At 52.6% G+C, this 25,132-nt stretch overlaps 1 protein-coding gene across 5 annotated transcripts in view; it reads right to left on the minus strand.

Moving 5' to 3' along the window:
• Nucleotides 1-10,110: 10,110 nt before the first annotated feature.
• WSCD1 (WSC domain containing 1) overlaps nucleotides 10,111-25,132 on the minus strand; it is a 48,031-nt gene continuing 33,009 nt past the window's right edge. For 4 of the 5 annotated variants that reach the window (XM_023653312.2, XM_023653310.2, XM_070226491.1 and 1 more), the window contains exons 6-9: nucleotides 21,412-21,571; nucleotides 20,186-20,350; nucleotides 17,266-17,466; nucleotides 10,111-14,936 (exon numbers count right to left, since the gene is read on the minus strand). In XM_023653312.2, coding sequence (XP_023509080.2) covers nucleotides 14,584-14,936; nucleotides 17,266-17,466; nucleotides 20,186-20,350; nucleotides 21,412-21,571 — 879 coding nt within the window. In that variant the 3' untranslated portion in view covers nucleotides 10,111-14,583. Of the gene's footprint in view, nucleotides 14,937-17,265; nucleotides 17,467-20,185; nucleotides 20,432-21,411; nucleotides 21,572-25,132 lie in introns of all 5 variants that reach the window. The other variant, XM_070226490.1, reaches the window with a different exon arrangement.

Raw genomic sequence — 25,132 nt, forward strand, 5'->3', positions numbered from 1 at the left:
GGGTTTTATCCTATTGGCCGTGGGGAGTGATTCCAGCAACTTGAGCAAGGGAGTGGTGGGATCTGGTCATTGCCGAGGGTAAAACTTGCCAATATAAAATAAATACGTTTACCTGAGACACTGAGAAAACTGGGAGGAATACATAGCCAGATTTTCAATGCTTTGCCTGTATGAGTTTGTTTCCTGCCACAGGCAAAGGGGCCAGGAAGAATGATGTCACGGGGGCAGTGGGACACCTCACGTCCAGAGTCGACAGCCAGCTTGCACTTACCAGGGACCACGAGCCAGGAGAGGTGAAGAAGAAGGCATTTCACACCACATCAACCTTCCTCCAATCCCCGCAGTTCCAGTGGACTTCTAGAGACCCAGAGAAAGTATAGATGGGGACTGAGGCAAGGTGGGACCAATAACAAGGCAAATTGGAGCCAGATGGACCTGAGTCTGAATCCTCATTCTACTGTAACTCTGTGACCTTGGGGACAAATTGTTTAACTCTTCTGAGGCTCAGTTTCCTCATCTGTAAAATAGGAGTAACGGTGGCTAGTTCACAGGGGCGTGGTGAGGACTCAGCAGAGAGGGCATGGGAAGTTTCAGGAATGACGCCAGGTGTGTAGTAAGAGCTCACCAAATGGGAGCTGTCAGGCAGGGCTTCAGAGACTCTGAATGGCTCAGCACACGGGCCTGCCTCCCCTCCCACCACCCCTCCCTCCCTCAGTCCTTCTTGCTGGTTGCAAGCCTTCCCAGGAGTGGCTGGATAGGCGCAGGAATGCAAAGCACAGCTCCCTGCCTTGGAGGGTTTATAGCCAGAGAAAACCAAAGCGCATCATGCATTTTTCACCACTCTTCTCCTAAGAGGGTGAAACATGCATCATACATCTTTTCTCCCAGGATCGTTGAAATTTTAGCTATAAATGGTAAAATACATCAATGAATTTCCCCATGAATATTTATTGAATAGCACTTTTAATACAAAGCCATTTGAAAAGTGGAACTCCAAGGAAAATGTATTTTGTGGAGCCGTTGATCTTAAAATATTTACCATGAATACGCTCATCCTAGAAATATTACGCTCCGCTTTTTATTATTTGCTCTGGATGAAATCACAGGGATTTGGCCTAGATGGTTTGTACAAGCTGAACAGTATTGGCAAGACGATCTCCTGGACTCCATTCAGCTTGCTTTCTTTGCAGCCCTTGATGCGTTGGCTTCTGGCAGCTGTTGTGTAGATGTCTCTTGGCTTCACAAACGGCTAGTGAAGGCGGACCAAAGACAGACCTGTAACAGGTGAGCTCTGAAAACAGATCATTGGAGAATCGTGGACACTTGAGCTGCAAGGAGCTCAGAGGTTATCTTGTCCAAGGCTTTCACATACACTTGAAGGTGCCCTTCAAGATTGGGTGTCATTTCTCAACCCACCCACTGGCAAAGGTTGCAAAGAGTGAGAACTCGCAAGGTCCATGAAGTGGGAAAACGAATTGCTACAGACTTTTTGGAGAGCAGGCCACCAATATCAACTAAAATCAAAACCATGCATATCCTGTGAATCAGCAATTTGCCTTTGGAGCTCTTTCCTATAGATCTAAAAGCACTCATATTTAAAGGCGTGTGTAGAGCGATGCTTGTTGCAGCGTTGTTTATAGTGGCCCCAGCTAGAAACAGCCTGGATATCCATCTAAACGGAAACATGTGTTTAGGTTGTCCCCGGATTCTGCAGAGTGGTGGTCTCTGAGTATTTTTGATTCCTCATTTGATGACAGCATGCACCTCCAAAATACGGATATTTATTTGCATATATGAATATCTTAAGTGCAGAATAAACAAACACAAAATAGAAATTTTAAAGGGATGAGACAAAAATAAACAGATATAAAATTTTGAATACTTTTTCCTTGTGCCAGTGGGGTGTATGCACCCCGTTTTTGAGACCCCTACTATATTATGCTATGTCTCTAAGGGAATGAATATAGTGCGTTATTTAGTGGAAAATAAAAAGACAGAACAGTCGGTGCAATGTATGACCACCTTCTTGCAAAAACAAATGGTTCCCAAATTTCTTGTATCTATATAGATCTATTTATTCTGTTGTTTTATTTCCCACTAAATAATGCGCTGGATTCACAGATAGAGATTATAGATATGGACACACACGCACTTTTCTATATTTATCGGAGTCTAGGAAGGGTGTGAATGGATAGTACCAGGCGGTCACTGTTGGTACTGTAGCAGGGGGCTGGACAGGAAGTGGGAAAAGGGGAGGAACTGGGGGAAAATAAGATAGAAAAATGACTATAGCAAAATGGGAAAATATTTATGATATAATGCCAAATTAAAAAGAAGAAAGTAAAAATCTATGTATTACACGAGTTCACATAGGGAAAAGTAAATTGCCCATGAAAAGGGACCAGAAAATCCCCCAGACAAATGAAAGTATCGATTTGATCAGGCGCACAATTTTTGTTTTGGGTTTTGGTTGCCATCCTACCATTAATATTAACAGATACCATCTCAGTCTTCCTCTGGGATGTCTACTTCCAGGTTCTCCTTCTCTCAGCATGGTGATGTCACTCAGTGGTCTCTGCAGAGACCTTCTGCATGATGGCATCTGTGCTCCACGGACCCCATGTGCATGTGTCTTCATTTCACACACCTAGCAGCCAGGCTGATGTCTCAGTGACTGAAAGAGAGGATCCAATTGCCCCAGCCCAGCTGGTGTCCCAAAGAACTTTGGTGAGGGAGACAAGGTCGTCAGGTCCAACCCAGATGTCAGCTCCACCGCCATGCTTGAGTGATAGAGAAGGGGCCCAAGTCTTCCACAGATGCACAGACAGTTAGTGGCAGAGACACTTCTAGAGCTCAAGTGCCCCGGATCCCAGGTCTCGTGATCTTTCCACTCCTCAGAGTTGTCTCATTCTCCACATCCAAGGACTCACGACCCTAGGTAAGACTTGCTCAGTGATTTGTGGGAGTAGGATAGGCAAGAGGTATCAAAACGGAGCATTTCTGTGGGAAAATGGCAGCGTAATTCACAGAGCAGAATGTGGCTTTTTAAAGGAGTGAGAATAGATGAGGGCGTCTCTGGATTATTTCCCACTGTTGTTCCTCTGCAGCAGATGTGCTTCTGGGGAGCTATGGTTGGGATAAGCTGTGCTTGGTGCTCTAAGGGCAGAAGACTGAGCCAGGCCCAGGCCACTTCCTCAATCGGAACTCGACTGTGTCAGAGATGATCCCGCTGCCCTTGGCTGCTGAGCTATTTGAGGGGAAAATTGAATTATAATCCTAACATCCTTTGTACATCTGGAAATTTGTCATAGTAATTAAATGCTAATAAGGCAAGGGAGATTAAAGGGATAGTTTCCTTAAAGATTACACTCCACCACCCAAGGTCAGGTGGAAATTATAAGTAATGTAGTGGTGTAGTCAGATCACTCCGGCTGAATAAATGTCACGACAAAAGCAAGGAGTCATTCAGTTTTCTATATTTGAACATCTCATTAGAGTCCGTGTCATTCAAAGACGTATTGGGTGGCAGAAAGGTGACATTTAAGGTCTCTCATGGAAAGCCAAGCCCTTAATTATCTGATGGAGGATAATGTGGCTGTGGAACGGGGAAGCTTGGGCGTAACAGGGAATAAGGGATTAGGCAGAGAGCAGGTTTTACGGGTGGGCCCATGGAGTGCGCCATACCACTAAGACGTCTGGCCAGAGTTTCCCTGCCTTGTTGGTTCCCTGCCAGGCTGAATGTGGGACCAGGACAGTTCTCTTTGGTAGAAAGAAGTGATGGCAGCCATTGTAAGGGAGGAGACTGCAGGAAATGAGCCATCACCTTCAACAATGAGGTAGGCAGGAGCCCAGCCAGCCTACAGGTCTGGAGAAACATGGCTGAGGATGCTGAAGGCTGTGATGCGGCTCCACGAAGGGGAGAGGTCAAGCGGAAGCTGCAGCAGTGTGGACCGTGAGGGGCCTGACTCAGCCGGAGGAGGTCCTCAACAGGAGGGTGGTAGGCGGCTAAAAATGGCTCCCAATGATCCCACCTTCTGTCATTCAAGCCCCCGTACAATCCCCTTCCCGGATGTGGGCTGGACCTAGTGACTTGCTCCCAACAAATACAATACAGTAAAGTGACGGGATGTCACTTCCAAGATTAGGTTACCAAAACTGTGACTTCTCTCTTGCTCACACTCTTTAGCTCTTCTCACTTTCTCACTCTGAGGAAGCAAGCGGTCATGCTGTGAGATGCTTTATGAAGAGGCTCACGTGGCAAGGAACTGAGGGTGGCCTCTGGCTGGCAGCCAGCAAGAAACTGAGGTCCTCAGTCCAACAGCCCCTAAGGAACCGAATCCTGCCAACAACGATGCGAGGGAGCTTGGAAGTGATTCTTCTCCCAATCGAACCTTCAGATGTGACCGCAGCCCAGCCAGCTTCATGGCTGCAGCCTCATGAGAGTTGTTGGGTCGGAGGATGCAGTTCGGCTGTGCCTGGGTTCCTGACCCACAGAAGCTCTGAGTTAACAAACGTTTGTTTTAAGTTATGTCTAAATTTTGGGGTGATTTGTTAAACAATAATAGATAACTAATACAGTGTGCTTCAGACTCTACAATACTGCTGGAGTGGAAGGCTCCAGGCCTCCTAGGACGCAGACTCTTCTCGCTCTGTGTCTGCATCTCTCACCCTTGCCCCATCCCAGGGAGAGAAAGGCTCTGCCTTCACCTAACCTGAGAAGTGGGGCTGCAAGAGAAATCTTCATCATTTCCTGCCTGGGCCAGGGCATGGGAGGGGGTCCAGGGTAGGATGTCCTCCATCCTTCCCTCTCCTTGCCACTTATCCAAACACACTTTCCCTCCGCAATTGCTCTCAGGAGGAAAAGAGGAGGGGGCGGTCTCTGTGCTCTACCTTGGGACCTAAAATAGAGAGGGGGTTTTAAATTTAGAAGAAAAAACATTTTGCTAGAGATTTAATGATTAGCTTTAGAAAATGAGCTGCAGAACTGAAGGAGGTGGAGAAGCCCACCTGCCCCAAGCAAATAAAAATGGTGCCCACCTGCAGTGGAGGCTCCCGCGGGGAGCAAAGCTGGGGCTCACGCCGTTACACTGCCTTCCTGAAGATCCATGAACAGGTTGTTGAAAATCCTGCCAATTAGTCTCCTGTTCTTCTCCAAGAGTCAGGAACAGATGGCTGACCGAGAACTCGTATAGTAGTCCAAAACAACTCTCCAGTGGAATTTGGTGGCTGCCATATTTCTTTTTTCTTTTCTTCTGCTTTATCTCCCCAAACCGCCCCCCTCCGCCCCCCGCCCCGTACACAGTTGTATATCTTAGTTGCAGGTCCTTCTAGTTGTGGGATGTGGGACGCCGCCTCAACGTAGCCTGACGAGCGGTGCCATGTCCGCGCCCAGGATCCGAACCCTGGGCCACCGCAGCGGAGTGCGCAAACCCAACCACTCGGCCACGGAGCTGGCCCCCATATTTCTTTGCCTGTTTTAACCTGTAGCACTGAATGGTTATAGCTCAACTCAGCCCCAAAGCTTCTGAATAAAGAATTGATGAAAAAAATTCAACCAAGTATCTTCAGCAACATCCTCTCAGCTCACAAACAGAAAAAGCAAGGTATTATTCTTGAGGAAGATGTCATTTTCCAGGAAAACATTAAAAGCTAGGTGATTCAGATTTTTATGCATCCCTCCTTCCCTTCCACTAATCCTTCCTGTGTCTCCTGCAGCCCAGGGCCTGTGCTGGGGACTGAAGTTACAGAGATAAATAGAAAATACAACACTGGCCCTGCCTCTGCTGCCTTGAAATTTAGTGAAGGGAATATGTAAATAGAGCTTTTCAAGTGAATGAAAAATGTTGGTGACTTGTTTATCAAATTAAAAAAAATAAAGAATGAAAGGAATAAACAAAAATGACATTAAGGATATTTTCTTTTTCCCAGGGCACTATCCATTTTAGGGGGGAGACCTGACAAAGATTGGCTTCTCTAGTGAAGTTCCGTCTGCTATGGTATCACGGGCGAGGGCCTGTATTTCAAGCAGGTACAGAGATGGCTCCTTTCCGCCAGAATATGGGCAGGAGATAAGCAGAATTTTAGAATGTCCAAGTTGGATGAGGACTTAGACAACTCTTATGTCAAACTTTTCATTTTTTTTAAATGAAGAAATTGAGATTCAGAGAGGGGAAGACACACTTGCCCAGTCACATAGCGAGTAAACTATGCTTCTAGAATAGAACCCAGGTCTTTTCGCTCCAGGCCAGCATTTTTTGTGATGCTCTTAGGCAACCTGAGAACATCAAAGATCTGGTTTTCATGATCTTGGTAGACTAAGCGAGCATTTGCTCCACTTTTTCCTTCCTGAAGCCAAATGTAGATGACAACATCGTTATGCCCCAAAACAAGAAAAGAACCAGAGTGGACCAAAAACTGGACAAATTCTGAAAGACAGAAAACAGATAGGAAGATAAGAAGGAAGTCAGTGCCCAGGATGTGGCTGGGAGTTGAGCCTCAGAAAGGCGGCTGCTGCCCACTGAGAGTTGGGGGAATTTGGGAGTAGAGGGTAGCCGAGGGGTAATTAATAGGGTCGTTAGCTGAGGTGTCAAACCTGGGACAGCCAGGACAGCTCAGCCTTGCAAAATTCTCCTCTCCTTTTATAAACACACATTGCGAAAATTTTGATGAAACCCAAAACCATGAAACAGACGGCAAAACTGACAAACGAAAAAAGTCACTCTCAAGGAAACAGAGCAGTCAGTAGAGAATGTCTGCATATGTACATTTAATATCCCCAGAGAGATGTGAAGGGGTATCTTCTGTGAAACAAGTTCAGATTGCTATAAAAAATCAATTAGCTGTCTCAGGAATACAAACCATAATTATAGAAATCAACAGGTGGGTTGAAGAGAAGAATGTACACAGTGAAGAGCAAATGATAATTTTTGACTATCAATGCGAAGAATTCTCCCAGAACCCAGGACAACGGGTCTGAGAGACGGATAGTATGGAAAAAGAGCTGAGGTGTAAAAACTGGATTCTTAAGTTCCCGTGTCAGTGTAAAAGAATGCCTGAATGAGGGGTTGGAGAAGGAAAGAGGTGGCAACATTCAAATCAAAAATAGTTAATGTCCAAGAATTAAAGAAAGAAGTCCAGATGCTGAAAGGCCCACTATGTACTGAGCAAGACAAATTAAAAAAAGAGTATAGAGATGGACAATATGAACTGGGGATGTTCCTAATGATTCTGTTAATGTCAGTGCAGTGGACTGGGGACATCAGCCCTGAACTCATTATGAGATGGATACAACCTGGTTCTCCTGGATGACTCTTCAAAACATCCACTGCATTTAATGCAATCCAGGGGTCAGCACTGCTCTAGAGACCATCAAGAATGTACTGATTTCTGGATTGATGTTTTTCCATATTGATGTTGTGATGGACAGGCCCAAAGGTGGTCCCCAATGATGCCCACCTCCTGCCTTTCATGCCCTACCCTTGAGAGTGGGTGGAGCCCATGACTTGCTTCTATCCAGTAGAAAATGGCAAAGGAGAAGGGATGGCATTCTGTGATTATGTAATGTGTGTAACACTCTGTCTCACTCTCCAGCCAACCTTGAAGAAGCCAACAGCCATGTTGGGAACTTCCTATGAGAGGCCCACAAGTCAAGAATTACGGGTGGGTCAGAGAGACTGAGGCCCTCAGCCCTATAACCACAAGCAACTCAATTCTGCCAAAAATCTGAGTGAGCCTGGATGTGGACACTTTCCCGGTTGAACCTCCAGATGAGAATACGGTCTGGCTAACAGCTTGATGGCCACCCAGTGAGATCTTGAAGCGGAGGACCCAGCTGAGCCACGCCCAGACTCCTGACCTACACAAGCTGCGGAATGACATTTGTGTGTTGGTTTAAGCTGCTCAGGTTGTGGTAATTTGTTATGCAGCAATAGAAAACTAATCCAGGTGAATCTGGTGAGGTGTAATCTCAACCTTTGGCAAGTCCCGTGGTACAATTTAGGTGGCCGAAGGCTGGGTCCGGAGGGAAGTGTCTATGCCTAGTACCATTGCTCTGCTCTCCCAGGCTTCCTCCCAGAAGCGTACTAAGTGTGTGCCCCGCCTTCCAAAGCGGGAGTGGATACTGTGTCATCTGGATGCGGTAGCTCTGACTGTGGGGGAAGACAGTTATCCAAGTAGGTTGATGCCAAATTCCAGGTGGCCAGGCTCTGGTCACTTGTAGTGGTCAGGAAGGCTGGCATGTGATTCAAAGGGGCAGTTGTCTGTCAGCAGCTGGAGCTCACACCTGCACACATGCATACTCATAAACATACACACTGCTGGACTCTGGCACCAAAGATGCTTATCTATTAATGTCTTGGAGGAGCAGAGCCTTTCTGCTGCTTGGGATGTTTGTGACTTAAGATGAAAACTCTGGGCTCCTATCTTATGCAAGTTGTGGTCCCTCTCTCCAACCTCACTGCTTTGCAAAGGCCTGAGCAGGTTTTCAAGTTCTGGTAATACTCGATAAATGGCCCTTAAAATTGAACTCAGGTACTCACCAAAAATTATTTTGGCAAAGAATTAGCGGTGAAATTAATGGGGTCGCTTTCATAGGAGCTGAATGTGCATACCCGCCTCACCTACAGCCACTTCTGGAAGAGCCATAGGGATGCAGTACGGGGGCAATCAGGTGCTTTCATGGAAAGAGCCCACATTCCAGCCCTGGCTCCACACTCATTCTCAGAGCACCACCTTGTAGGAAACCCTTCCCCGTTCTGAGCCTCATTTTTCTCATCTGTAAAATAAAGGGTTTCAACTTTGGGCAGCTCAATCTCAGAAACTAAATTTCTCTTCCGCCCAAATGGAAATAAGACTGTCTCCGTCACTGAGGCACATGTGGGATGACGTCTGTGGAACTTCGTGACTGTAAGAACACTGTTTTCTGTCATCGAGCATCATTGGCCACACCATCAAGCCACAGATCTGTCACTGCTGATGTCTGAACCTGGAAAAAATGTCTTAGGTACTGAAGTCACCTTGGAAAGTTAATTCAGTCCACTCATTCTTACACTCACAGCATCAGCTGGAATTGTTTCTATTTTTGTTTGATATCAAGATTCCTCATTTTATATAAACAATTATGCTTGTCATTTAGGGTGGATCTGCTCATATTTCTCTTGGCAGGGACCCAGATTTCTGCAATGGTTTTTCATGGTAGAAGTTCTCAGGAGGGGCCCAAATCTATCTTCAGTTACAAAAGGGAGCACTGGGGACAAAAGGGAGCACTCATGATTTCCTGGGACCCTTGGCTTTCTCTACATACCGTCTAGATCTCCATCCTGGCATATGTATTAGAGTCAGACACTCCAAGGGGAGTCTGAAGATAGGGGCCACAAACAACTCCCTTTGTCCCTCATATTTCCAGCACACAGTAGGGTTCAAGAGGAAAGGACAGAAGAAGGGAACTCTCAGTGGCATTATCCCACCTCCCCTCCAATGGCAGCAATTGTGCTCTGCCCCAAGCTTGCATGTCTCACTCAGCAAAACCAAAGCTGTATGGTTAACCATACCCACCCTTCTTCAAGGCAGTTTACTGCCCATCAGTTGTTACTGAAACATGTCCCTTGGGGGGGGGTCTCCCCCCTAATCCAAATAGCTTATCACAGAATTCCTTCCAACACCACATCACATCTGTCATGAAAGGAGTTATGGCAAATACAGCTGGGCCACACTTTTCCAGTCATTACAGGCTGGTATCCCAGTCTCCCCATCTGTCAAGTGGAGATAATAACAAAGTGATGGTTAAGGGTTAAATGAGACAACTGATGGCTTGAGCTGGGCAATCAGAGGAACGATTTTCTAAGGATATATAGGTGACCTCATTGTGTACTGACTTACAAATGCTGCTTGTTCTGGCTGACTGAGCACAGCTTCCTATCAAGCATTTCATACCCAGCCTCATTCCTTTTAGAAAACAGCTTCCCAATCCTACCAGCTCATACTGGTCTGAGTCTCAGTCTTTGCCTACATCAGCCACAGAGACAGAGGATGTCGGAGCTCCAGGGCCTTTCAATCCAAGCCCTTTGGACACGGCTCTGGGCTGTAAGTAACAAAAACCCAATTCAGCCCAACTTAAACAATAAAGGGAATTTATTGGCTCATGTAACAAAACCATCCAGAGGTAGGGCCAGTCGCAGGCAAAGCTTGATCCTGTACTTAACAACGTCTTCAAGGACCTGGCTTCTTTCTGCCTCTTGACTCTTCCTTCAGCAGTGTAGCTTCATGCTGAGAGTGGTTCCCCTCCATGGTCCCAAGGCAGCCCCCATCAAGACCTAGGATTACCCACCTCCGCTTTCACATCCAGCAGGGGGGATAAAAAGAGTCCCTACCCAACATTCCCGGAAAAAGTCTTGAAATTCCCTCTGGCTGCACTGCCTTGGCTCACATGACCATGTCTGAAGCCACCATGTCTGAACCAATCACTGTAGCCAGAGAGATGGAATGTGCTGTTGGCTTAGCCCAGGTCATGCTTTACCCCTTGAAGTGACGACTGAGTCAGTTCAGCCAGATCATAAAATCCCCAAACAGAAATCAGGAGCTGCGGGAAAGGAAGTGGGGGATGAACATTGGGAATGCAACCAACAACATCCATCACATCCCTTATCTATAGATGGGAAATGGAGACCAGAGAGGGAAAGGCCTTGTCCAAGACCACAGCAGAGCAGAGCTGGGACCACAATCCAGCCCTTCCATCTGCAGACCCTATATCATATCCACTCTCTCTTCTACTTCAACCTTGTTCAGGCCAATTCGCCCAAACTGAGTGGTGATCAATGTGGGTTCAGACCGATCAATTTCTCCCTAAACCTGAACGAACCACCTCGGAGGCATTCCATTTCAACCACCTCCAACGAGTTTCCAGTCGAATAAAATGAGCCTATGCCCAAGAGTTCTTGCAGCCACAAAGATCAACCCCAGTACTTCCACCTTCTCTCTTGGGGCCCCCTAAGAACCAAGTAGCTCCCGCTACTTTTACGGAAAAAAAAAAATGCATTCTGGTGTGCAAACATTATCGCATATTCATGCACTCACAATCTAATTTTAGCGGCAAGAGACTTCAGTATAAGATGCTCACATAATTAAGCAGCTTTCTTCCCAGGGTCTGGAAGCCTGTCTATTCTTCTCTCTCATTTACACATCACTGGGATTATCAGAATGTGTTTTACAGTTTTTTAAAATTATATATTTTGGTTTTTCCAAATTGATCTACAACGGGAGATGAAATCCATGAAAATTACATGTTTTAACACAGGTTTGTGGAACTCCACAGCCTTGCTATTAACGTTGGAATCTGCAGGCAGGGTTTCACTGTTCTCTTCTGATTGGTTCCTAAAGCATTTGCCACACTTCTCCCCTAAATACGGATCCATGTTTACTCCTTGGCTGGTTGGACAGCAGCCTCTCTACTGAGAAGCTGAGAGCTATCGATGAGACCTAACTTGGAAAGAGACAAACGGACTTTCCCAAAAGGACAGACAGATCCCCTTCCTGCGCTTCCGAGTTGCTCTCCCAGAGGCATGCCTGAGGACGGCTGCTGAGAACCAGCAGCAGCGGGCAGGGCCTTGCATCTCCTTGCTCAGCCAACAGCCAGGAGCACCTGCCTAGTGTCAGGTGCCTTGCTGTGTGGACTGACTCAGCATGGCCGGGATGCACCCTGACCCCATCATTCTGCTCATCTGCATGCCCGGCTACAGTGCACAGGAAACTCCAAGGCCATCGGGGCAGATGGCACTCCACCTGGAAGGAGAGGAGGTCTCTCATACCTGGCAGCAGGGAATGGACCCACCCAAGCACCAGGAGGAACCAGCTGGCGCTGTTGCTTTCCTGACTCCTGGGTGGGGGGCCCTGGAGGCCAAACCCCAGCAAACCCCAGCTGTGGTCCCTCCCAGTGGGTCCCCTGGCCACACCTCTGTCCTTCACAGCCTCCACAGCTTCTGAGTCTTCTCCCTGAAGATGTCTAGGTGGCCAGGGAGAGTGAGGCCAGCCCAGGAGCGAGTCTCAGGAGGCGGCCAGCGTCCCTGTGCTCCACCAGTTGGTCTGCCGCCTCCTTTGAGACTAGGTTTGCTCTGGGAGGCAGGTACCAGCTGGGACCCCTTCCATGCCAGTGTGGAACTCCTGGAGGGTCTCAACTGCTCCCACAACTTGGGAGAAACAGCCCCATCAGAAGCCTTCACAGACTTGACCTCGGAGCCACGCTGAGCCAACAAACGTTTACAAAGACCCTGGTGTTTCCAGCTTTGGGCTGAGCCGAGTGATGCTGTGGATGGGTCTAAACAGCCTCAGCAGCAGTGGGTGTGGGGGAACCTCAGGAAGGACCTGGAGGCCACCAGGAGCACACAGCTCAAGTACTCTCATTGGCAAAGCCGAAGGCTGGGGAGGGTTCCCTCTGAGGAAGGGCGGCTCCACCAGGCCCTCCAGCCCTGTCTGCCCTCCCCATCACCGGCCAGGGAACAGAGGTCAGGGCCCTTCCATGCCCGCTTTTCCCAAACTCCTCGCCCTGGCTTCTCCTCCCAATGCAGCTTGGCTCAGGCTGAGGGGAGGTCAGACCAGGGGGCCCAACCAGGTTACCCTAGGCTTGGAGAGGCTGCAGAGGGCTCAGAGCTGTCCAAGTTCAGGCTGGCCCACCTCCCTCCCCTTCACAGGGGTCAGGGTGCACCCGAGCTCTCCATGGCCCTCCCTGTGTCTTGACCGCCCTGGGCTGTACTCCTGGGTCCACCTCCACCTCCAGACCTATGCCCCCTGGTCTCCACTGCCTCCTTCCAGAGCCCAAGATGTGTAATGAAGGGTGACCAGAGAGGGTAATTAACATCAGCACCGCTGCCCCTCTCAGCTGATTACTGAGTGGCTCTAAGGACAGTCCCTTTCTGTGTCCCCACCTCTGACCTCATTCACCCACTCCCCCCCCCACCACTGCATAGACTCAGAGAGACACACACGTCCCACACCCCATTCACCTGTTTTGCAAAGCACACCAGCGTTTTCCAAGCCTCTGAGCCTTTGCACATGCTGTTCTCTCTGCCTCAATTACCCTTCCCCTCTGCTCTGCTGGGATAATTCCTACAGATGCCTCAAAACCAGTTCAAAGCCACCGTGATGCGTTCCCTGAAGACCGCAGGCATAGGGGCTGACCCGCCGGGAGCAGCCACAGCACACACGCTCCTCTGCTACTGCGTTTCTCACTCCCATTTGTGACAACCCCTCCTTCCCCTCCCAAACTGTGAGCTGGGGGTGGGGGAGGGGGCCTTCCTATCCATCTTCTCCCCAAGGCCAAGGCCAAGGCCAGCACACTGCTGGCATCAGCATCTGTGAGCGCCCTTCCATTTTTGTTGAGGAAATGGATGAACAAGTGGGGAAGATGTCAGCCTCACAGAAACAGACAGAGAGTGTGGCAAAGAGGCCCAGGACAGGAAGCGGCAGGGTGAATAACAGAGGGTCAGAGAGAGCTCAGCCACCGGCCACCAGGGAGGTCAGGCAGAAGCTGCAGCCACAGCCTCGCCCCGGCGGTGGGGGGGAGGCATGTGGATGGGCCATGCAGCGCCCCTTCCTCATGACCCCAGGGGGCAACCCACAAAGAGCAGGGGACTGTCAAAATGGTGGGGCAACCATCCCCAATGGTCCCCAAGACCCATCCCTCCTGGGTCTCCCCAGGCCCACCCAAGGTCCCTCCTGCTGGCATCAGGTCCAGGGCTCCCCTGGAGGCCCAGCCCTTCCCTGTCCCACTGTCCTCTTGCCCTCACACCCTGCTTCTGGGGCATGGCGCAAATTTCCAGCTTTTCTGGGGACCATAGAGGAAAAAGCCAGGCAAGGAGGCCCCACTCCAAGGAGGATTCATGTTGGAAGGGGCGGCGGGGGGTGCACAGAACTTGCAGGGGGTCCTGAGGTCGGTGAGTGTATTGGGGGCTCCGCTCAGCCCACCCGCAGAGAAGGGGGAGGTGGAGCCGCAGAGCTGTGGTGCCTGGTCATCACACGGCCCCTATTTATGGGACAGCAGGCAGGCGGTCAGAGCTGCACGGCCCAGCAGCCACAGTCTGCGCCCACTGCCCTGCTGAGGTCTGCGGCTCACAGCACAAGTGGCCCCCTGCCCGGCATCCTGCACCAAGGCCCCTGACAGGTGAGTCCGAGCCTGGGGCTGGAAACAGGAAACTCCAGGAAACAGGAGCCCGAGGTGCACATGTGTGCGTATGTGTGTGAAACAGACAGACAGCCTCCGGCAATGCAGAACCTGGCATCTGCGTGCCTGTGTCTCCAAGTCTGGGATTGGCTGGTGCACCCTGCGTGGCAGCTTGGGCGCATCAAAACAGGCACTGTGAGCATGGAGTGGCGGTCTAAGCGTGTCTGTGAGAGCTTGTGGGTGTCTGTCCCACAACATCGTGTCTGCCTGGGTGGCCTAAAGGCTTGTGTCCGGGTCTCCCTGCGCATGAGGGACGCAGAACCCGGGCAGGCCTCCCTGCGGGTGGCACAAGCAGCCGTGTGTCCCAGCGAGCGCGTGCGCAGCCCGTGGGGGTGGCCGGCTCTCAGCGGGGCGGGCAGAGCGGCCGGGGCCTATCATCTGGGCACGTACTCCCTGGGCAGCCCAGCCCAGTTGTGGTCACGCAGGGCCTTGTCCACTGTCCGGATGTAGCCATTGATCAAGTCCTTCATCTCCGGGGTGAAGGGCTCGGGGTCATGAGGGCGCCGGCCGTGCCGCCGGAAGCTGCCCTCCTTGTTGTTCTCCACGCAGAGCAGCCGCTCCTCGCTCACGGACACATTGAGGAAGCCCACCATCTTGCGCAGCGTGGGCACCAGGCTGTGCCGCAGCTCCTCGTAGTGCACGACCAGCAGCCGCTTGCCGTACCTGAGCCAGTCCAGGACGTGCGAGGACCACCACGACGCGTAGCTGTTGACGAAGTCTGGCCACTCTGGGGTGGGGACAGAAGGGGCGCCACATCAGGACCCGGCCCTGGCAGGGCTGCGGGCCCTCCGGATGCTCAGGATAGGGAAGCGGCCAGCATTTTCCATTGCCCACCACCCAGGGCCAATCTGCCCAAATTCCCCGCAGAGGAAGACCCTCTTGGTGACCTATATGAGTAAGGGTTAACGTCAAGCTGGGCTCTGAGAGTCCCAAGCCAGCCAGGGAGACGTGACCTTGAGGCGGCCTTCCCCCAGCAGTTTCCTTGGAAACACACCAAGTTCAGACAAATGTGGACTGAGAGTCCCAACAACGGCTTCTCTCCCGTGTGCCAGGAATTCCGTGACCTTCGGGACTGTACCTGGTGGGGGGAGCTGGCGCTGGGTCATGCTGAGTGACACAGCCGTGTTACAGAAGGGAGGGAAACTGAGGCAGGGCATCTCTGTCGCGATGACCCTCGTTCACTTTGATCTTGTTTCTGACAACTATGCACGTCCAGTGTGGGTGACGGGGGCCGAGCAGGACGTGTGCGGGAGCTGCTGGCCTCCCAGTGAGAGGAAGATGTCGCACAGCCCCGATTTCCTGTCCTGGGTCCTCCCAGGAAGCTAAGTGGATGCGGTGCCTGATTGATGCTTATTGTTTCTGGCGGCTGTGACTGCCAGTTTGAACCTGCGACACTGCTGGGCAGTAGGACATAATATGAAGCCGCAGACGGGGGCAGCTGCCAACTTCTACAGGTGATCTACTCCATAAGACTTCTTTTCCAGAAAATTAAGAAATTAGGTTTTTTTTCTGGCCGGGGGTAGGGTGCAAGTGTCAAGAATCACCCCAACAAAACTAGCTTCCATAATTGGGCTGTCAAGACACTTCAAAGGCTGTGGGAGTGTTCACTTTCTCTCATCCTCACAACCGCCCTATGAGATGGGGACCACCTAGGTTTTTAAGATGAGAAAATTGAGGTTCAGAAGCCAAGGTACGTGGCTCATCCGTAAGGAGCTGAGGGGGGATCAGAGTCCAGCCTGTCCGCAACCTAAAGGGGAGTCAGCAGGGGGACAGGGCTGACTGGGGGGCGCTGATCTAGTGGGGGTTGATGGGGACAGGGGAGAACACCAGTTAGCCTCAGCCAACCCAGACTCATGCAGCGACAGAAGCACAAGGCTGCCTGGCCTAGGGCCCCACGTCTCAGCAAGCCACCCACCCTACTGGGCACAGCTTTACTCCTGACTGACAATTTTATATCACTCAGTACCCTGAATTTCTCTCTTTAATTCATTGCCCAGAGTGCATGCCTTGAAGGCAGAGGCTGTGACCCCTTAGCCCGGGCCCCTGGTGCCTTGCTCAGGGGCTGGCACACAGTAGGACTTCACTAAGTGTGTGTTGGCTGACTGACTCCGTGAATAAAGTTGCAGTGGGGAACAAGCCAATTTGACCCAGAATCAGAAAATTCAGGCGTTATGGACTGAATGTGTCCCCCACCCAAATCCATATGTTGAAGAAACCGTGACGGTATCTGGAGATGGGGTTGGCGAGGTAATCAGGGCTGGATAAGGCCTCAGGGTGGGGGCTTCCTAATGGGACCACTGCCCCTCTAGACAGCTCACTTCTGCTCTCTGCACACACGTCCACGGGGAAGGCCCGCGAGGACACGGTGAGGACGTGGCCTTCCGCAGCCAGGAATAGTCCTCACTGGGAGCCAAATAGGCCGGCACCTGGGTCCTGGACGCCCCAGCCTCCAGAACCGTGAGGGACACATTCTGCACGTTTACGGTATTCTGTCATGGCAGCGCAAGCTGACTAACACATCGGGTTTCAGTGCTAGCTCTGCCACCGTCCACCCAGGCTGCCTGGACCAGCCACACAGCCACGTCCTGGTCTCCTCCGGAAAGTGGGGCTGAAGGCGGTTCCCCTCCAGGACACAGTGAAGTGTCCATGAGCAGCTGCTCAGGAGGGGACTGACACGCTGATCGCTGACCATCAACTGGGCACATCCGTGATCTCATTGATCCCCGACTCCCCAGGAGGGGTAGGTGTTTACCTCATTTTATAAAGGAGGAGCCTGGTCATGGAGGCAGAGGAGTGCAAACTCAGGGCTTGGGGTCTTCCCATAGCTCCGGGTGAGCTCCCGGGTATAAGCAGGAACAGAAAAGGGGTGTAGATCCCCCCCACCCTGGGATCCCATGTAAAATACCATGGCACGTGTGACCTGGCGGACACGGGGGGAAAGAGGAAGAGGTGAGTGCAAACCCAGGCAGAGGAGCATCCAGTCCCCACGAGGACCCTGCATCCTGATGGGCACCCTGCCCGCACTGACAGGACCCCCCACCGGCCCTTCTGTTCACCTTTGCTCTTCCAGTTGCGATCAGCCGCGTAGCCCAGGTGCCCGGCGCATTTCCTGTTGAATTCGGCCACCAGGGACCTGTACGGGTTCCGGATCAGCAGGATGGCCGAGTCGAACATCTCGATCTCCCTCCTACCACTCTCGTGGGTCTTCACACAGATGGTGCGCCGGCTCCGCCAGTGGTCCTTCTCGCCCTTGAACCCTGCCCGGGAGAAAGGAGAGGGCCCCTTTGCAGGAAGGCACCGTGGGGCCCCCACCGCCATGGCAGCACACAGATCTGAAGACTAACACGGGTCCCTGAGGGAAAGCTGATATTAAGGGCAGAATAGAGGCCCATGGATGGCACAGAGAAGGTGCTGCGAGGGCCTGTGGATGGCTCCACGAGCCTGATCCCTGCCCAAGAGAAAGTGAGAGGAGGAAGTGTCCAGGAGTGGGGAAAGATGGTGTCTGCAAGAGAAAGGAGATGGGGCACCCCCTGCAGACCCCCAGGAGACAGGAGGCAGAGGGCCTGACCATGCCCCGTCTCTAGACATTGGAGATACATGTGTTTGGGCATCTTTATTGCCACTTTCACACAAGCATCACAAATAACCATGCAGGCACAACCAGATGAAGAGACTGAGGCTCAGAGAGGGTGTGTAACTTGCCCAAGATCACACAGCAACAGAGCCAGGGCTCTCTCCACATAGTTTTGTGTGTCCCTATGAGGCCCCGGCTCCCATTCACCCCCCACAGTGGGGGCAGAAGCCCCATCAGCAGTCTCAAGGCCTGTGTAAGGAGCTGTAGCCCCATCCCCTGAGCATGCCACAGTCCTCTGACAGGGCCCCACCCTGCATCTATGGAGATTCACAACCTTGGACCCAGAACAGGTCTGGCCAAAGTCTCCACAATATTGAGCCCAGCCCTGTGGAACCCAGGGCCCAGTTTCTATGAACGGAGCCCTGCTCCCATTGACCAACCTCTCTTGGGGCCTGCCTTCTTCCAGGGCCCTTGGGCCAGCACTGGGTGCTCAGAACCCGAATGACAACTGGTTGAGAAGCCAGACTCTACCCATCCATCCACAGAGTCACACGTTTATCAACAACATAATTGTGCGCTCATTCTGTGTTGGACTTTATGTCGGGGATAAAGGGGTGAGACTCAGACCCTGACTTAAGCTTACAGTCTACAGGGGAACAGCCCAAGTATAATCAGAGCATAGAGGCTACGGGGACAGAGTGGGGGGAACCAAGCACAGGGATGTCGTTGAAGGCTTCCTGGAAAGAAGTCCCCTGGATCTCGTCTCCTGGCCACATCCCAACGTAGCCCATGGCAGCCAGCTCAGGGGACATGCTCTATGAACGTGCATGAGCTTATCTAGGGCTCTTGGAAACATGAGTCCTACTATGTGCGCCCCTTCATGAATGGCTGGGAGGCATTTGTATCCACCAGAGAAGTGAGGGATTTGTTGATAGCTGGAAAACGTAAGCCTCTTTTCAACCTGGAAATCTGGGTTTACCTGATGAGGCTCAACAAGTTTCAAACTCATCCCTGCCAGGGGCCAAACTCCAAAAGTCTCGGCTTTGATTCCTTCTGTCAAACAGCTGGGAAGTTCCAGGGAAGGAAGAGTCCAACCATGGGCTGAGCAAACTTGAGATCTGGTCTCTGACACCCTGAGACCCAGGGGGCATCTCACGCTGCCTCAGCCAGTGTCAACAGCAGCCACCTTTCCTTGTAACTCAGAGCACGTTCACCCACGACAGGTTCACCATTTTGGCACTGGAGCTGCCTTGTGAATTGTGCATGTGTGTGTGTCACTGCTCTGAGGCCGGTGGCTACATCTAACCAGTCCCATGGGCTCCAAGATGCACGGGGTGTCTCTAAAGCCATTCTGAAGCAGTATCAACCCTTATGTACCCAGATATTTGAGTCATTGGGCCATTGAGCCATTTGTAGAACAAATCAGGCAGCTGTGTGAACAGGTTAAAGGCCTTCTAGATGAACACGGTGGGTAACCGTGACCTGCCCACAGTGGGTGGTTCCCAGGGGACCAGGCCAGAGCGGGCAGAACCACATGCTTCATCCGGCCCCTCCACCTGCCGGTGCCCACAACTTCCCAAGGACGAAGGGGCTGCTTATGTGGACACCCTCGGCTCCTTCCCAACCAGACCAAGATTGCCATGGTGATTCTAGGAGCCACTGCCAGGCTCAGGAGGTTTCCGTTTTCTCTACGACGTCACTGATACTATCATGTTTCCCTAAACCAAAATCTAATTAAGAAACCCCGACAAAATGTTGTAACACTCGACAATGGAGAAATAGTTTGCCAAATTTAGATCCCCCTTAACTTGTCTGAGGTTCTTCGTTCTTAAACAGCACGCAGACTGGAGCCATTTAAGTTCACTGACTTGGCATAATGAGGCCTGTTATTTCTACAAGGGGAAGATTAGAAATCATAAAACTCTGGAAGATTTTTGCACCTATTTTTAAAAATAGCATTTTTATAAGCTACTCCTTGCCTCCAAAAAAATAAATAAATAAATAAAGATGAGCAGATGAAGTTGGTCTCATCTAATCATTAAGGGTTTGGGAAATGAAGGAAAATTCAAGGGATGTTTATAGGGAGGGAATTCCAGCTAGCAGGCTCTCCCTTTGAATCTGGAACAGGCACTCCTTTGTGACTTATCGCCCAAAGTGGAGCCCCGGGGCTGGCTGCCTCAGCATCAGCTGGGAGCTTGTTAGAGATGCTAATTCCCAGGCCCCATCTTAGATCAACTGAATTGGATACTTGGGGGGGCCCAGGAATCCGTGCTGAATTTAACAAGCCCCCTGGGAGGTTCTTATGCACACTCGAGTCTGAGAAGCAGCACTCCGGTGCTCCAGGGAGCCTGGCGACAGTCCGGCCTCCGGGAGCCGCCTTCCTCCCCGCGGCCCTCACTCACCTTTGTTGTAGAGAGTCCCGTCAAAGTAGTAGCTGCCTGTGTAGAAGCCGGTGGCGTGCTCGATGAGGTGCCGCGCCCACGTGTTCCCGGCTCCCGGGAAGCTCGACAGAGCCACGAACACTTTGGACTTGGTGGGCAGGAACCTTCTGTCTGTGCACCGGGTGTCTGAAAGTCCAGAAGTCGCCTCAGGGTCACTCAGCCCCACTGTGACTCCCAGACGCACCGCCAGACTCCCCTCCACAAGAACTGCGGGTCCAAGACTCCCACTTAATAGATGGGCACACTGAGGCCCAACGAGGGGAGGGGATTTGCCACCTGGACCTTCGCTGTACAGGTGTGTGGCTGGCCAGAGAAAGCCCCAGTGACCACGAGGCCTCCCATCTCCCACTGCGAGGGAGGGGTGCCAATCAGCGCCCCTTTGTCTCCACGGCCACAGCTGAACCCGGGCTCCCAGCATGGTATGGATAACTCCAGTCTCTGCAGGAAGGAGGGATGGGGCGGGGCTGCGCTGACCAATGCCACATACCAGGTACAGCCAACAACGAACCAGGGCCGGGCTAATTCCTGGCCAGTAACCTCTCTGGGCCTCATCTTCCCTCCCCCCAGGGCTGCTGCAAGGAGTACATGAAATCATCTCGTGAAAGCCCCAAAGCCCCCAGGGCCGTGCTGGGTCACAGGAGGGCCTTGATAAAGGTGCCAACATCCCTCCCCACGTGCTCTTCCTCTCATCAGCAACTAAGGTCAACTCGGGTAGACTTGACACAGACAAGGGAGATGCTGGGGCCTGGGCACAGCCCAGGAGCCGTACTAGTCCCCATGTCCTGGGCCAGCTTGGGGAGGCCCCTGTGGTCACTGGGCTCCTGTGCCACCTGACCCACAACCTGGCCATGGCTATCCCTCTGGTCTCTGCCTCTTTGCTCTTCGTCTCTTTCTGAAACCACCTTCATCCCCAGAGAGACTCAGATAAAGGTCATGTGCTCTTCACGCTTAGTCCTGCATCCTGTGTCCAGCCCCCAGGGATGGTGGAGGCCTCTTCCTTCCCATTATCCCAAGATGGGGCCAGCCACCAAGATGCCAGGGTTTTCACACAGAGGCCCTCCCCACCCCAGGGCTGAACACCCAGCCATGGCTGGTATCTCCAAACCCCCAGACCAAATGCCAGAACCAGTGGCGGACACAGGGAGGAGGGCCCTGCATGCCTTGCCCACCTCGGGGCCAGAACTCACCTTGCACAGGTGTCTGGTAGACCTCGCAGTACTCTGCCAGACTCTGTGCCTCGGGCTCCTGGCCACACAGCGAGCCGTCCACGGCATCCCGCAGGCTGAACTGGGGCGTGGGGTAAGCACAGTAGCACTGCCAGCCCCTGAGGACGGCCAAGGGGAACTCCTGCCGGGGAAGGAGAGACACAGAAGCATCTCGGGTGAACGCAGCTCAGGTGCCGGGACGGACATGTGGCATGGACTGCCGGCTGCATGGGATCAACAGGGATGTCTGCCCATCCTTCCAGCGCCGGGCTCTGTGCCCAAACCCAGGGGAGACAAAGCTCAAGGAGACGTGACTTCTGCCCTCCAGCAGCTCACAGCTGGCTGGTGACAAGTCAACAGCCAGCCCAGCATGAGCGGAGCCGTGGCAGAGGGGTGAGCCAGGTGCAGAGGGCAAGGAGCAGGGGCTGGAACTGGACTTCCAGACGTCTAGGAGGTCGTCAGCAGTGCCGGGGAGGGAACCGGCACCCGCGAGAGTGAACGTGTGCGTGGGTCAGAAGGAGCCCACACAGGGCAGCTCGGACTCAACGGGTCACATCTTTAACCACAGACTGCGAGCCCCTCCTCGGGTCTGGAATTCTCTCTGGCCCTCCCGGGAAAGGGACCCAACCCGATTCTTGTGCCTGAAGTCCTCCCGCAGGGCAGGGCACAGGGCCCGTGACAGATCCCACACAGCCATCTTTCCAAGACGGGAGGGGTGGGCAGGAGCAGCTCTTAATCCCTCCAAGGCGCTCAGCCCGATGGGGGCCTCCTGAGAACAGGGGCCCTGCCAGGTTGAGGGGAGGGCCGGCGCCATGCTCCGGGGACCAAGCCCGCCCCTGGCAGTCTCCTGTTCCCCTCTGGGGAGGCTGCACCGCACAGTGGAGAGACTGGGGCGCTGAAGTCCGGAAGGCCTGGATATGAATTCGGGGTCACAGGCTGGGTAACTTTGGGCAAGGTGCTGAACGTCGCTGAATTTCACCATTGAACAAAGGTAACAAAATCCACCTTGCACGTTTGTTATGAGACCAGATGAGAAGGGTCCAGACAGCCCAGGGCTGGGCCTGGCACGCGGCAGGTGCTCTCACGGAGAACGGAACACCCTCAGCCCCTTACGCCCATGGGCGTCAGCCACGGCTGCTCAAAACCTCCCCCGCCCCTCCCCCACACCTATCTTTCGAGCATCTACTATATACCAGGAACTAGGGCGAACACTTAACCCCATTTCATCTCTGCCTGTCCCTGCATCTTGCTGACAGGAGATGTGAGCCCCCCCGGGAGCGTGGAGAGATGGGAGCGGAGTCTACGAGCCTGTGCGCGGGAGTGAGCCCGTGGGTGGAGAAAACTTCTCGCTGCTAAGGGGAACGCTGCTCAGACCTTTTATTTTTTGCCCACAGCAAAATCTCATAAATAAATAAATAAATAAGAGAAAATCAATAGGGCTTCCCGAGTCGGGCTTGGCACAGCCAGGGATCTCAGCTCTCAGAAAAGTCAATAGATGGCGTCCCAGTCGAGGGAGGGCGAGGCAGAGCCTGGGGGCGGGGAGGGGCCGTAGGAGGGAGTGGGAGGAGATGCTGCCCCCCTACTTAAGCATGGCCAGCTTCTCTCCCAGATGCCTCACAGCCCCCAGGAAACCTCTCCCGCCTCCTCGTCCTTCTTCAAGGCTTCGGGGCAGCTTCGCCTCTGCTAGGAATGTCGCCAGGGACCAGGCCCACGCCCCTCTCACACCACGCATGTTACACACACACACACACACACACACACACGCTATCTGCTTCTAGTGCTCAGAGTTCCCTTTTGCACTGGAAAAATTCTTAAACAACTCATGGAACTGCAAGCAAGCCACTCCCCTTTTGGAACCTTGGTGCCTCCATCTGTAAAATGGACATGTTCCACCAGGCGGTCTGCCTGGAGGAGGCGGAGCCCTCTCACTAGCTTCCTCATGTGAGACCAGGACCTCTCTCCCCACACCTGTCCTGGAGGAGGTCTGAGACTCGGATTTCTCCAGGGATGGAGGATGGGGGTAAGCAGCTGCTCTGGGGGTCCATGGAGAGACCAGGGAGGAAGCACTGTGAGGGAGAAGAAGCACCAGGTTTATAATCCAACAGATCTGAACTCAAATCCCAGTGCCATGGTTCAATACCTGTGTGACCGTGGGCAAGCCACTGCCCTCTCTGAGCCTTGATTTTCTCATCTGCACCATGGGGGCAATAATGTCCACCCCACAGAGTGCTGGGAGGAAATGCATGGCAAGGGCCCAGGCCAGTGCCCAGCACATAGTAGGTGGCCCCTATTCCTACCTCTTAAGACCTTTAACTGTACTAGAGGCTGGCCCCAGAGCACATGGCTGACACGCAGAGGACCTGAGAGTTCGACTCCTAAAATTCCTCCCTGAGGCTCCCCGTCACAGGCCCCAAAGCTCAGGGTGCAGCCGAGGTCTGAAGCCCCCCCAGTCAGCACTGCAGCCCTGTGCTCTGATCACACGCATAAAGGACAGAATGACTCTGAGGACTCTGTGGCCACTGTGGGCCCCAACCCTGGCACCAGCCACATCTTCCTCCACAGCTGCCGGCCCAGTCAGGGCCATAGGGAGGATCCAGCCCTGGCCCGGGCCACTGTCACAGCGCAGAGCCGAGGCAACCGGACTTGGAAGGGGGTGGACAAAAGGCTGGCACGTGCCATCAGTGTCTCCGGCTAGATGTCCCCCGCCTGTGCCCCCGCCATTCGGCAGCAGAAAGCAGAATCTGTGTCCTGACCCTCAGTCGGAACAGCGCCCGTCTGTGTCCCCATGCTTCTGTCCCCACTGGCTGACGGGGCTGCACGGTGACCCCTGCAATTCCTATGCTGAAGTCCTAACCCCCAGACCTCAGAAGGTGACAGTATTTGGAGACGGCGCTTCAAAGAGGCAGTGAAGTTAGAATGGGGCCATCAGGGTCAGCCCCAAGTCGAAGTGACTAGTGTTGTCATATGAAGAGATGAGGACACAGACACACAGGGACTGAGGGTGACTGTGTGAAGACACCGGGAAAGGACGACCACGTGCCAGCCAAAGAGACAGGCCTCAAAGAAACCAACACTGCCGACACCTTGATTTCGGCCTTGTGGCCTCCAGAATGGCAAGAAAATAAACTTCCGTTGTTTAAGCCCCCCAGCAGTCTGGGGTATGCTGTGATGGCCGCACCCCCACCTCAGGGCCTTTGCACTTGCTGTGCCCTCTGTCTGGAATGTTCTTCCCCCAGATACCCTCCTGGCTTTCTCTCTCACGTTCTTCAAGTCACCTCCTCCGTGAGGCCTTCTCTGGCTACCCCATGTGAAGCTGCAACACCCCTCCCACCTTCATGGGTACACCCTATTCCCTTGCTGGGCTTCTTGACTTTGTTTCACTGAGGAGTCATTGCTGCCATGGAAGGCTGACCCTCAGTCGCTCTGGTGACCGCACATCAAGGCACAGGGCAATCCCCCCCACTCCAGAGATTCCTTGGCCCCCTCAGCCACCCCTCCCCCAAGCACTGCTGCTCTGATTTCTATCACCACAGATTGGTTTGGTCTGTTCTAGAATGTCCTATAAATAGAATCACCCTGCGCACATTTTTGTGTGTCTGGTTCCTTTCATTCAGGAAAATTATTGCTAAATCCACCCATGTCATTTTATGTGTCAGTTGATGGTTCTTTTTTATTGCTGAGTAGTATTCCACGAGTGGATGTA

Source organism: Equus caballus, chromosome 11, assembly GCF_041296265.1.
Source record: "Equus caballus isolate H_3958 breed thoroughbred chromosome 11, TB-T2T, whole genome shotgun sequence".
In the NCBI taxonomy this organism is placed as follows: domain Eukaryota; kingdom Metazoa; phylum Chordata; class Mammalia; order Perissodactyla; family Equidae; genus Equus; species Equus caballus.